At 45.3% G+C, this 12,384-nt stretch overlaps 1 protein-coding gene across 1 annotated transcript in view; it reads left to right on the top strand.

Moving 5' to 3' along the window:
* Positions 1 to 12,384, top strand: part of gpc3 (glypican 3) — a 116,239-nt gene that overhangs the window by 74,935 nt on the left and 28,920 nt on the right. The window contains exon 6 of the mRNA XM_069193682.1: positions 676 to 787. Within this exon, the coding sequence (XP_069049783.1) occupies positions 676 to 787 (112 nt within the window). The remainder of the gene's footprint in view (positions 1 to 675; positions 788 to 12,384) is intronic.

Here is a 12,384-nt window from a genome sequence, read left to right as displayed (position 1 = left end):
TTTTTCTTTTAGAACGTCACCCTATGGACTTCACAACGTCCTTGCACAAAATTAATACGATATTCATAATAATACACAGTTCTTGCAACGTTAGTGTTAGTGTGCAAATGTGACGTAAGTGTAAGAACAAGCATGCAATCCGTAAATAAGTGCAAATGTGACGGGTCAGAGCAGAGCAGAACAGAACAGAAGACACCAACAACACAAGTTGAAAATAACACAAAAATGCATTTTGTTTTATTTAGAAGTTAACATTGACAGGTAGCACTGCTCGTTAAGTGTTCAAAAAGTTCAGGGGTTGATATGTGGCAATGCTCTGGGTTGCATGCCTAGTCAATGGTGTCAGCCTGCAGAATGGTTAAAAATGGATAAACGATTTTTGCTCTGACCTTCTCTGATTTGTGCAGACAAGCATGGTATAACTGGCATACCCCAGTACAACCAACTCTAAACTGAAATCAAATTCACTTCATACGATACAGGCAGCACCAGTCCTGTGAGGGCTTCCCATTACAGGATGCTGAATTGCGTGATTGCCGCAGTGATCAATTACCCATGAGTCCTCACGTGTGACACACTGGATGGTCTGGCTATGGAGTGAGCCCCTGCCCCGGGGGGTTCTGGGACAGTGCCGTGGGGTTTGACACACGCTGCCTCTTTCTCTCTGCCTCCCAGGTTCCCGTCCGCAGGAGCAAAGCGCGCCCAGGCACACGGCACAGAAACGAAGAACAAGGCGCCAGAGCCAGTGATCAGCCAGATCATCGACAAACTGAAACACATTAACCAGGTGGGTGAGCCCAGCTACGCGTGCCCACTACACTGTAGGCCCCTCCCCGTAATAGGTAAAAACACAGGACAGGTAACAAACAGGTGGCAGTGCAGGACGGCAGGGGATACACGTACCTGAAATTGCTCTTTGAATTACGCAGCCAGGGGGAGGAATATGCTTGCCCAATATTTTTGCACATTTATTTTTAACCTAGCAGTGTAGCAAATCCATTCTCCAGCTGAGTGTATGTCAGTGTGAGTCACAGCCATGGGAGATGCGGGTGTTTGAGCACGGCAGTTTAAAGAAAAACAAAGGGGATTCAAAAAAAAAAAGTCACTTATGATGGTTTTCGTGAGCAGATGTTTTCCTTAACGGGGCAGCTAGAGGTGTTTTTATTCCTGCTTTTCTCATACAGACATGTACTGTCTGTACCTGGGCTGAAGTCTGGGTCTGAATCTAAAACCTCACCATTATTCCCCTAATCCAGCCACAGACGAGGAGTTTTTTAATTGCTAATTTGGAGGGGAGAGAGGAGCTGTTTGCAGGATACTGAACTCGAGCTGTGACAGTCTCCTCTTCTGTGCCAGATTGTAGCGTTTTACTTTCCAAAAGGGATTAGGATTACACAGAGGAGAGATCATCTTTGAAGACGGGTGACCGCAGAGATTGGGAAAGAGTCAGACGTCACAGCACGTGTGAGGCAGGGGGAACAGAGTTGCTTACCTCTTTCTCAGGCATCACACAAAAACAGATTTTTTCAAGCCTTTTAAAATTCTCAACAGAGCTTTTGTTTTGGCATGAATGAAACCTTAATGTCTTCTTTACTGAATTGTTGAAAAATGTCCAACAAGTTCAAAAGACAGTCTTAACTTTTCTCTAAGCTTTACTTACCAAGAGAGGAGAGATTCCATAAATTAAAGATTGTGTTTTTCAGTTCCTCTTTACAGCTGTTTGCTGTTAAGCTATGCTGTATTTTAATTAATAAATTTTATGAATAGATAAAATATAAGGGAATCCAAAAACAGCAAAGGCGAGAAAGTTGTGTGACTGCTGGTCTATTTGTAACAATTTTGTATTAAAAGATAAATAAGATGATCTTCTTCTTATGTCAAAATATTTTTGCATAAACATTTGTTAAAAAATATAAAAAATCTGGCTGCAAATAGCCTTGTTTAATTGACAGCATCATTAAAAATTAAACTTACTGTAATTCTAACATAATGTGCAGAACTGTAGAGTGTCACGGTACTGGTATATCTTGGAGAAAACAGGAAAAGATTCTGCAAATCCTGATGTGTAAAACACCAATAATATTATTATTAATATTCCAAATATGCTCGGCTTCTTGATCTGGAACCATTTAGCTGCTAGCGCCCAAAGTGTGCTTGTAGCCAAAAAAAACAGTTTGCTCAATTTTTCACAAGCTTTTAATATACAGTACATTTCTTCAGGAATGAACAGTGTCTGCTAAAATTGTGTCCATCAGTTCTGTTGTCCTTGAGAGTTTCTGCAAACTTCTCGGTTGGCTCGTTGTAGCACCTCATCCATAATGTGTTGACCTGATCCTAAAAAACAAAGCTTTGAAATTTTATTGTATTTTGTTTGCTCCCCCAAAGGGTAAAAACTCAGACAAAAATACTTGTACTCTATGTATAACAATATTTAAAAAGTTAATCAGATTCAGAAAAAAGATGCTGCTGATGAGCTTGTGATGGGATGTACAGAATCCAGTGACTTACTCTGCGTGATAATCTCATCTCACCAGCTCCTTCAATATTTTGGCAGCATCTCATTGCCAGTTTCTGTATGCCTATTTACAGATTTATTTACTATTGCTATGGCGGTTTTGTTAGAGCTGTCAGCTGGGGTGAGGCTCGTTAACCACATTCAGCAGGTGAGATCAGGCCAGCCTCGGTTCGAGTGGAGATCTGAACCCGTGGTTACCAAGGTAACCAGGGCTCTATCTGTCCCGTCCATCGAGGCTGGTTTATGACAGGGCTGTGCTCAGACAGGCCCCGGCAATCCCAGGACCACTGATTCGTGCTCTTTTCTTACTTGGCTTTCGCGTTCGCACCCCGGCCTGCCTGGGGGCGTCTGTGTCTCCCCTCAGCGGCACAGCTCTCTCTCGTGCCCCGTGCACAGTGGGCAGGCAGACGCGCCAGCTCTGGGCTACTCCCGCCAGGGGGAGACCAGGGAGGAAGAGCAGGGACTTGTCAGGCAACCCCTGTCCCACTGCTCCAATATCACACCTCAGCTCTTCTTAAACATAAAGCACCAACTGAGAGGAGCCGAATGAGCTGCTGTTGTCATGAATTAGGATACAAGGTTATATACATTCGTACACTAATTATACTTCTTATAGAAACAGTAGACTCAGTAAAGTAAACGTGAACATTCTTTTTGGTTTTGTAACATTCCGATCTTTTCCTCCTTTTTTAGAAAAAAGGGGGGGGAGGGTGGCAAAGTGAACAGGACTTAAATGTTTCCCAAATGTGGCAGTGTGTTTTTAATTATGCCTTGTGCATGGTGCTGTATTTTTAATTGTGCCTGGTGTATGGCACAATATTCTTTCATATGTCTTGTGCACGGTGCTGTATTTTAAATTATGCCTTGTTCACGGTGCTGTATTTTTAATTAGGCCTCGTGCGCGGTGCTGTATTATTCAGTGTGCTTCGTGCAGGTGTCCCAGTCTTGGTCTTTCTGTTAACTACAGGCACTTGTCATTAACTCAGAGGGGCTCACGGTAATATAAATGAATACATGAGCAGACCTTTTTTTTCCCCCCAAAAAAAGCACCTGTTCAGCAGTAAACGGGAAACTGAAGTGCAGTAAAGGCAGCTATCAGTTTAACCCGAAGCCCTCCCTGAATGGCATTCCTCTGAAATGTGGATTAAACGCTTGTGAGATGGATAGGATCCTTTCAAGGTTCTTAAATATCAGTTTACCCAACCAGCTCATACAAGCCTGGCTTTGACTGCTACCTCGGGGTAACCCTATAGCCCAGAGGCCAGGCTTGTGCAAGCTGCCCAGGGGACCGCCAGTCTTTGTGCAGAGCATGACAGTCTAGGTATTCATCTGGAAGGAGCACAGCCTCCCCTCCGAGAACCCCTGTAGCACAAAGCTCAGACCCTGATCCTCTGGCAACCTGAGAGACATGATACCTTTACCAGAAAAGGCTCTTTTTCCTTTTTACTAAAAACAAGCTGACGAAGGGGTGTGTCGTGTCCATGCTCCTCGGCCCCCGGCGGTTCATAATGGCAGAGACAGAGATCGTGGAGGGAAGATCCACATCCCGTGGGCCTTATTGGAATTCCAGAAATGTTGTGTTTGGATAGAAGAACAGGAAACAAGAAAAAAAGTAGAAAAACTTAATGCGAGGAACAGTGAGAAACTTGCTTCCACAGCTGTGCCTTCCATTATTCTTCTGGGCGGTAAACAAACATGGTGAGCTCTGACTCGTACCTGGAGACCGTCGATCTGGTTCAACCAGGCAAGAGCCACAGAGAGAGTAAGCAGAGGCTTGTGGGAAGCAAAGAAGGACACACCTGCTAAAGAGCGGTGTCAGTTTACCATACTGAGTAGGCCTTCACGTATACTGCAGACTGTGGTGGTGGACTGACCCTCAGAACAGAGCCAAGCCGGACGAAAGGAGAGACTGTCCGGTGCCGATTAAAAAATATTTTTCAGAAGTCGTGCACTGATTTCATTTCTGGCTGCGGGCTGGCCATGTACATGAACAGGACATGTCACAAGAGGACAGAAGGCATTTACGTCCTTTGAGCTCTCCTAAGTTCTGTTTCTCAGTAAACCCGGAGCCGGAACGGGTAGTAATGGGATCAGCCCCCCCCCCGCCGAGTATGAAATTATCCTGAACCCCCACCAACTTCATGCACTCCAGAATGGGAAACATGCAGACTCCACACAGACAGGTGCACTCAAACACAGGACGCGAGAAGCAGTAGATCCAACTGCCACGCCGCCCTGCCACAACACCATGCCAAAATGCCACACAACTGTGCCTCAGCACAAATCCCATCTTGTATATATCACCTTAAAATGGTTTTTTCTCAGTCCGACAGTGGACTGAGACTCCAACAGCGCCAGCAATGTTGAACTGTTGAGCATAATGCCTGAGCTGATTTATTTCATGGTGTACTGTACTCTTGCAGAAATGCGTCTCGTTTTTTTGTGCTTTGCTGCGTTTCATGGCCATTTCCCCAGTGTTTTACCATAGTTCTCTATGCATCGGCTCACAGCCTGCTGTTAATTGAGCAAGCTGTTGAAATCCTGGACCCCAGTTGACTCTTGGCCAGGATTTAACTCAGGAATGACATGTTTATCTCTTGGGTCCCCACTGGCTTGCAGAAAGAGCAATTTGAATCTGCAATAATGTTATGTCCCATATTGGCCACAGTGAACTTATTGAGACAGCTTTTAAACAAAAACCCGCTTTCTTCTCCTAAACAACACTTTCTCACGCCTAAACTGACTGACGTAATGGTCGACTGGGGCCAAGTTCAAAATAAGCTGTTTCGTATAAATGTGTAGGAAACTCATTTGATTTTTTTTTTTTTATTTGACCAATGAAATTTTAGGGCCTGTTGCATGAATCATGCTTTTTGTGTGAGTTAAGTGCACCAAAGCTGAGCTATAAAACAACCACAAGTAGCGCTTACACAGGTCCTGAGAAATCAGAATTGTGCTGATTGTCCAGTGGCAAAGCTGAGTGTTTTGTCTGCCACTGGTGCGTGGAGGTTAATGTGATTGTGACCATAGTGTAAGCTGTGTCGTGACTTCATTAGAACTCAATAGCTGAGTGTGTCTCAGATCAATAATGATTCCCTTCAGCTGGCTGGCTGTGTTTGCCCCCAAACTCTATGGCCGAGCTCAGGGCTGACGCCAGATATTCCCAGGATGCTTCCAGGCAGGTCAGATTTCTTCATGTGCCTTTAAACTCAAAATAAACAACTTGTAATCAATGTGGCAGGCCAGCCCGAGCACCTTGCCCAATTACATGTGGCTCTTCCTGTTCCGCGTCCGACGGAGAACAGCCGGGGGTTCAAAAGGGGGGATTTGCTCCGCGTTGTGCGGCACGGTGATGGCTTGAGGGCACTTCCTGTGGCTGGGCTCCCTCTGTCTCTGGCGACTCTGTCCAAACAAGCGGCTGGGTGCTCCGGGGGTAAAAGTCAGGGGCTCCCAAAAAAATGGTGTCATGGCGGCAAACGGGAAGCATGGTCGTCGGGAGGCGACGGCGAGGAATGGTCGTGGGAAAGTTTGGAAGAGCACGCGGAGGCTCGGGGAAGGACGAGATAAGCATAAGGGGACGCAGACTGCAGAAGACAGCAGCCCACCGTGGCGAAGCCTGGGAACTCAGAAGGGCGCAGGAACTGGGGATGAAAGATGCCTTTGTTAAGCGAACAGGCTTTGGCTCTTCAGAGACCAATGCCTATCCCACAAACCACAGGGCAGGCGCAGTGAAGTCAGCCGTGAAGCTCGATTCCACTGGGGTCCTGCTCTTGTGAAACATAATACAGGTGAAAGTGTTCAGAAAATACTGCTCTGCTGCACGTGATACAGCAACACGAAGCTCAAGGTTGCAGAGAACATACGTAATAAATACCGTGCAATGGTTTCCAATAAGTGGAATGTACAAACGGCTTGTAAAAGTGGAATGTGCATACATTTCTTGATTTTATTTGTAGCAGATATTTATTTCCTCCATAAATGCCTCTGGGTGGATGAAGAAGCATGTGCATGAAGTAAGTTTACAAAAATGTCATTCAGAATCCCTCAGCGTTTCCATGTATCCTATGTGAGCGGCGTGTTAAAAGAGTTGTATGGGATTCTGGTCATTGGTTTTCATTGCCGTAGTATTTGAAGATGCACAAATGTAAAAGGCTTCCGTTGTGGCCAGAACTGTCACTGAGGAAGCTCTGGGCAGTCCCCAGAGAGCACCGCTGTGATTGGGAGACGGTTGAGTGCAGCTGTCTTCTGATTGGTCGATGGACTTCTTTGGTCTAACTGGGCGCTTAGCTCTTTACTCGCAAGTGTCAAATTCACAAACGCTGGTCAGGGCTGGGTCCCACTGAGTTTGGAAATCGAGGATCAAGATGTTTCCTCTCTCACAGACTCCCCCTCCTCCTTACTCTCTCCCCCTTGTCCTCTCTCTGCCTCACAGTCACACGCTCTCAGCCTGCAGCCTCTCCTCTCCAGCCTTTTTCCATGGCCCCCATCCCCTGGCCGCTATCTGAGCATCCTTCCTTAAAGCCTCTCATGCCCTGCCCCCCCCCCCCCCACACACACACACACACCTGCCTGTATCTCTTTGGTGTGGCAGGGTGACCCCAGCCCTCAGCGCCCGGCTCTTACCGGCTGGGTTGAGCTGTTTGCTGATGGAAGACAGCCTCAGGCTTCCTCCCCGGCTCCCAGCCTAATTAATCCCAGGACCTGGGAAAGTTCTATGGCTTCAGGTATTGGAATTCAGAGGAGAAAATAAACCAGACCCCTGCAAGGAATTTTTGCCTGTGCTTGACAGGGCCTATGGGCCACAGTTACTTATGGCAGGTCCTTCTGTCAGCCTGTGCTTTGGGTTTGTGCATGCCATATTTCTCTAGGGGAACGCGATTTAAAGAACGCACATGTAATGTGTGTGTGACGGTGTTCAGATGACCAGAGTATTACACAGAATATTCAAGACTGGACTTTTCTTTTTTCTTTTTTTTTTTACATATAACTTGTACTAGCAATGACTTAGAACCATTTCTCAAACTTTTAGACTGTAGTAAACCAGGAATAGATTTTAATGTAAAAATACTAAGAACGTGAGAAAGGTTACAAATGAGAGGATGGCATTTGGCCGTTTGGTAGTTCGGTTTGGTAGCCCGTTGGGCAGTTAGTAGCTAACCGATACAAAGCTGTTTCATGAAAGAAACCAGGGTGTGAGCTTTAGCAACCTGGCTGGGTAGCTTGTTCCACACTCCCACAGCCCTTTGTGTAAAGACGTGCCTCCAGTATTTTCACCCAGGTGGGGCTGCACACTGGTGGAGGTGGAGGAGATCCCCATTACTTGTAAAGCGCTTTGAGTGGAGTGTCCAGAAAAGCGCTATATATGTGTAAGGAATTATTATTATTATTATTATTATTATTATTATTATTATTATTATTATTATTATTATTATTATTTTGTTCCGTATGTGCAACATTGAGTTTGAGAACAGTGCCTGGCTTGCTTTTAGCTTCTGTATTTTTACAGCTGTCGGTTTCACCTTTATTCACTTGTGACTCTGGGTGTCACACATCTCAGACCTCGAGTCATCTCAGGCTTATTAAAGCTCAGTGTTTCAGGTCTAGATCACACAGTAGTTAAAGCGCAAACACCTTGACCAAAGTGACCCATACCATGATTTTAAACGCCTTTACCCTCACGCCTCTCTGCAAACAGCTGAACAGGGGTCAGCACTCAGCTTGTGATGGCACCTCAGTGAGTATCCATTCATCAGAATGTTGCGTTTATATAATAGATTTTTGGCTTATGATATCTGCATACTATAAAAAGGTGCAGTGGTATAATTGACAGTGATAACACTGATGCTGCTCATAATTGACTTATGACCCTATTTCTAGCTCATTGAAATCCAGATTTCTTAGAGCTCATTCAGTAGCTTAATAACATGCAGCCATTGCTTTCTTAATCGCCGCAGGAGTCATGTTTTTCCCTTTGGTTTATTCATTCTTTTTTATTCTGTTATAGTCTGTTTACTTGTTTGTCTGTTTGTTCTGTGACTCAGTAAGCAGGTGCAAGCCGTCTGACCCTCTTAGAGTGACGTCGTTTCGCTGAATGTTGTGTATGAAAACCCACTAATTATCAAACAGGTTTCACCGCTTTCGAGTAATTATTTCTGCCCTGATCAGCAGAGAGCCAGAACCACACTGTAATTAAGTCAGCAAGGCATGAGCCACAGTACATAGGACCTCCTCTCCCAAAACCAGGTTCATCTACATTAACAAAATTAATGACATTAATGCTCTCAAGCTGTCATTTCTCAGTCTGACGTGTCCAGTCTCGAAAGTATTCCTGTTTCCAAAAGGCTGTATTTGTCAAATAGATTTTGAATGTGAAAAATGCTGGCTGCAACTCTCTTGTGACTGCTAGCATCCCAGTGGGAAAATATACAAAGAATAGCAGAAGTTTACATTTGTCCCTTACTTGTTCTTTGAAAGAAACAGAAATGAAGTTTGGAACAAAAACAGCAGTTTGTTTGCTTTGTGTTTACTGAATGCATTCTTTAGATTTTAAAAGTAAATTTTGTATTAATCTGGGAGTGGGTAACAGAACCCCCCTCAGAGGTATTCAGAAATGCTTTTCAAAGCTACAGGCACTGAAAGTCTTTACTGTTAGTAAAGATATGAAAAAGTACTCACTGGATGCTAATACTTAAAACAATTTAATTATGTTCAGATTTCTGTTCAAAGTCAATCAAAGGAGTTCATATTTAAGTTGAAAGTATTTGCAGATGGAAATGATCAGGTTGTCTACTGGAGTGATCATGCAATTCCTAGGTGCTGCTTCCTCTCTTGACCTTCCTGGGTAGCAGGGAGTGTATGATTTCATTAGATTATCAATAGTAACTTTGTACGTGGAGCAACCTAGCAACATTGTACAAGGGCTCAACCCCCCGAACCTCTTCTCCTCAGCAGCTGAAATATGTCGGGCACAGCTCTGTTCTGTCCCTCTAGTCATTCTCAGGGTCACAGCCTGCACAGAGCTACTTCTTAGACAGCAGCAAGCTCTGCCACAAAGCTCTGTTCTTTTTCCTGGGAAGAACACTGTCCAAGATTTACACATGAGGGGCAGGTGGGGTCATAGCTTTCTATAACATGCACAGTGCCACCTCTTCTCTCTCCTATCCTGCTGGTCAGACAGTCACCTAGAGCAGATCGCTACGGGGTCCCCTGTCCCTCCAGCTGAGTAGGATTGCAAATACTTCAACTCTTACCTCTGGACAGAGACTGAGCCCTACACCATGGACTGGGATTGATGGCCTCACACGTTTCATCTTTAGCTCAGTTTGGCAGTTCAGTGTACAGGTCCTGGTGGATCCCCAGAAAAAAGGCTTTTCCGGGTCTCCATGCAGATTAGACACGAGCAGCGTGATCCGGAGAGCTGTTCAGGACACAATGGTGCCCTGCCATCAGACACTGAGCTCAGCTGTAACTGGAATATAAGAGGTCCTCTCCATGGCTGCCACATTCCTTTAAATAAGTGAAGCCACCCACACCCACCCACTCACTGTCAGCCACACAGACACCCAGGGACACACACTCATACCCTTCCCGGCTGTATGATGGATGCCTGGCTCTGGTTCCAATGCTTTTCTACAGCCTTAAACTTTTATTCCCCCAATTGCACGGCTTTTCCTGATTTCCCATGCTTACTTCTGGAGGGAGATAAAAGGGATCTATCCTCTTCTGCGTTTTTTTTTTTTTAATGTGAGCCGTGCAAAAGCACACCAGGGTAATAAAAAAATTCAATCAGTCTGGTAGTGATTCATGTGTGGAATGTGCCGTCGGATTGCGTGGTAGAGTTCAGATTCAATTCACATGGAGGTACATCATAAATAATCACATCTGAATTGCTCTACACCGTCATTGGAAAGGGCATTTGTAGGTTTAACCCCAAGTGTGCTCTTTCTGCTCTTTCGTGTGTCCCCCTCCCTTCGCCAGGGGCCCCCACATCCACACAGCTAGGGGCCGGGGCTGGAGTCTATTATGCCCTTTTAAATATAGTGAACTCACAGCAGGGGAGCCTCTCTTCAAGCACAGGCAGAGGAAAGCAGTCGTCGGGGCTCTCGAAATGAAGTTTGACACCTCGTATAAAACGACACTAAACCGATCCTTTATCCTTTATCGCGGCAGGGGGGCTCTGTCGCCAGGCGGCCCCTCTCTCGTTCAGGAAGTAGGGAACATCTGGAAACATGTGGGCTGAGTTTCCCTCACTAGTGCTGCCCTGTGTTAAAATCTGTCCCACAGTCCCGTCGTAACCCATATTGTATCTACAGCTAGATAGCGTTGGAGCACACTGTTCGTTCTGGTGCTCTTCACCTTTGAGTGTGCTGTTTTCATGAAAGAGTTAGTGCGCACTGCTCTCTCTCCCAGTGCATCTTGACAACCCCTCTTGTCTCCTTGTCTCTCTTTCTCTGTATTGTTCTTTCGTTCCTGTGCCCTGTGCTCACAGTGTTTCCAGTCTTAGCTTTGCACTTTCATTCCCCCAGACTTTCCAAACCTCTGATAAGACACGTGGGAGCCTTAGACAAGCGACAGAATCTTACCCGCTTGGAGTAAAAAGTAGTTGTTTAAATTCAGCAACGTCCCCTCCGTCCTGTTGTCCACGTGTGGTCCATCTCTCCTCTCTTTCCCTCCAGGTACCGGTCAGTCACCTAGAGCAGGGCAGATCGCTTTTGTCCGTCTGACTTCTACAGGGTCCCCTGTCCCAGCTGAGGTCTGTCTCAGCACCCCCCAGGCCTTTTGAAATGAAGAGGCAGTATCAGGGCAGCACCCCAGGCCCTGTCTCTGTGGTGGCCAGCTGTGGGGTTACTTTGTGTGCGCTGCTTATAATTATTCAACAGCTGCTTTATAAAAATACTGCAGTGATCCAGTTACGGAAATTACAATTTGTCATGAACACACACAGGGCAAAGAGCAGTACAGCCCCAATGGGGCAATGCAGAGGACAAGCAGGGGAACATTCAGCATTCAGGACTGGACAGCGTGAGACAGAAAATTCAGACAACGGCCCCTCCAGTAGGTGCAGCTCAAGGTGTTTTCTTAAGCTCAGCCCGCTGTGGGAGAAAGCTGTTTTTCTAGTTGCAAGGATCCTAAAAAAACTGACAGTTTTTAATGTAAATGTTGCTTCTTTTACTATTTTTTTTTAAATACAGCTACGAGGAGGTGTAGGAGGGCAGTACTGTATTGTATTGTTCTGCTTTTGGAAGATGGAAAATGAATGACAAATCGGCTCACACAAAAAAACACAGCGAATACAATGAAAGGGATGCTCGTTCATTAAAAAAGGGAAAAGGGGATTAATTGAAAAGGATTTGAAGAAAAGACCAAATCACATCTCTTGTACAAGTGAAATGTAATCCAGCCACAGTTCTTTCCTTAAGAACAAGTTCTGCAAATAAATAAAAGTTATACCTTGGATTTTATGAGTGCTTAATGTTCCTGGCATTCAAGGCAGACTCACAGTCATCCCTGGAAGTGGGTTATACGAAGAAAGACAGTGAGAATCAGTTGGGCTAAGGGAGAGCTCATGCCTGCCAAAGGAAAACCTCAAAAAAATGAGAGTTTGCATTTTTGTGGCCAGCATAGAGCACAGATCTGCCTTGTCATATTGCTGTTCCTGTGTTTTCACTGCAGATCATAGCCAGGCCTGGAGAAAGTAAATCCAGGAAAAGAGATGGGGTATTCAGGTTGAGATCTGTTAGTTTTCAGTCATGTGAGATTGAAATGGGAGCCTCACAGGGGGTCAAAGGTCACACTTCCCGTTTCCTGTCTTTCCTGGGTTATCAGTCTTATTCTTTTGAGAGTCACATGTCTTCTTGTTTTATATTCCT

The sequence above is a fragment of the Lepisosteus oculatus genome, chromosome 8 (assembly GCF_040954835.1).
Source record: "Lepisosteus oculatus isolate fLepOcu1 chromosome 8, fLepOcu1.hap2, whole genome shotgun sequence".
Lineage (NCBI taxonomy): Eukaryota > Metazoa > Chordata > Actinopteri > Semionotiformes > Lepisosteidae > Lepisosteus > Lepisosteus oculatus.
Note: the sequence above shows the minus strand (reverse complement) of the source record. Positions and strands in the feature narration are given on the sequence as shown.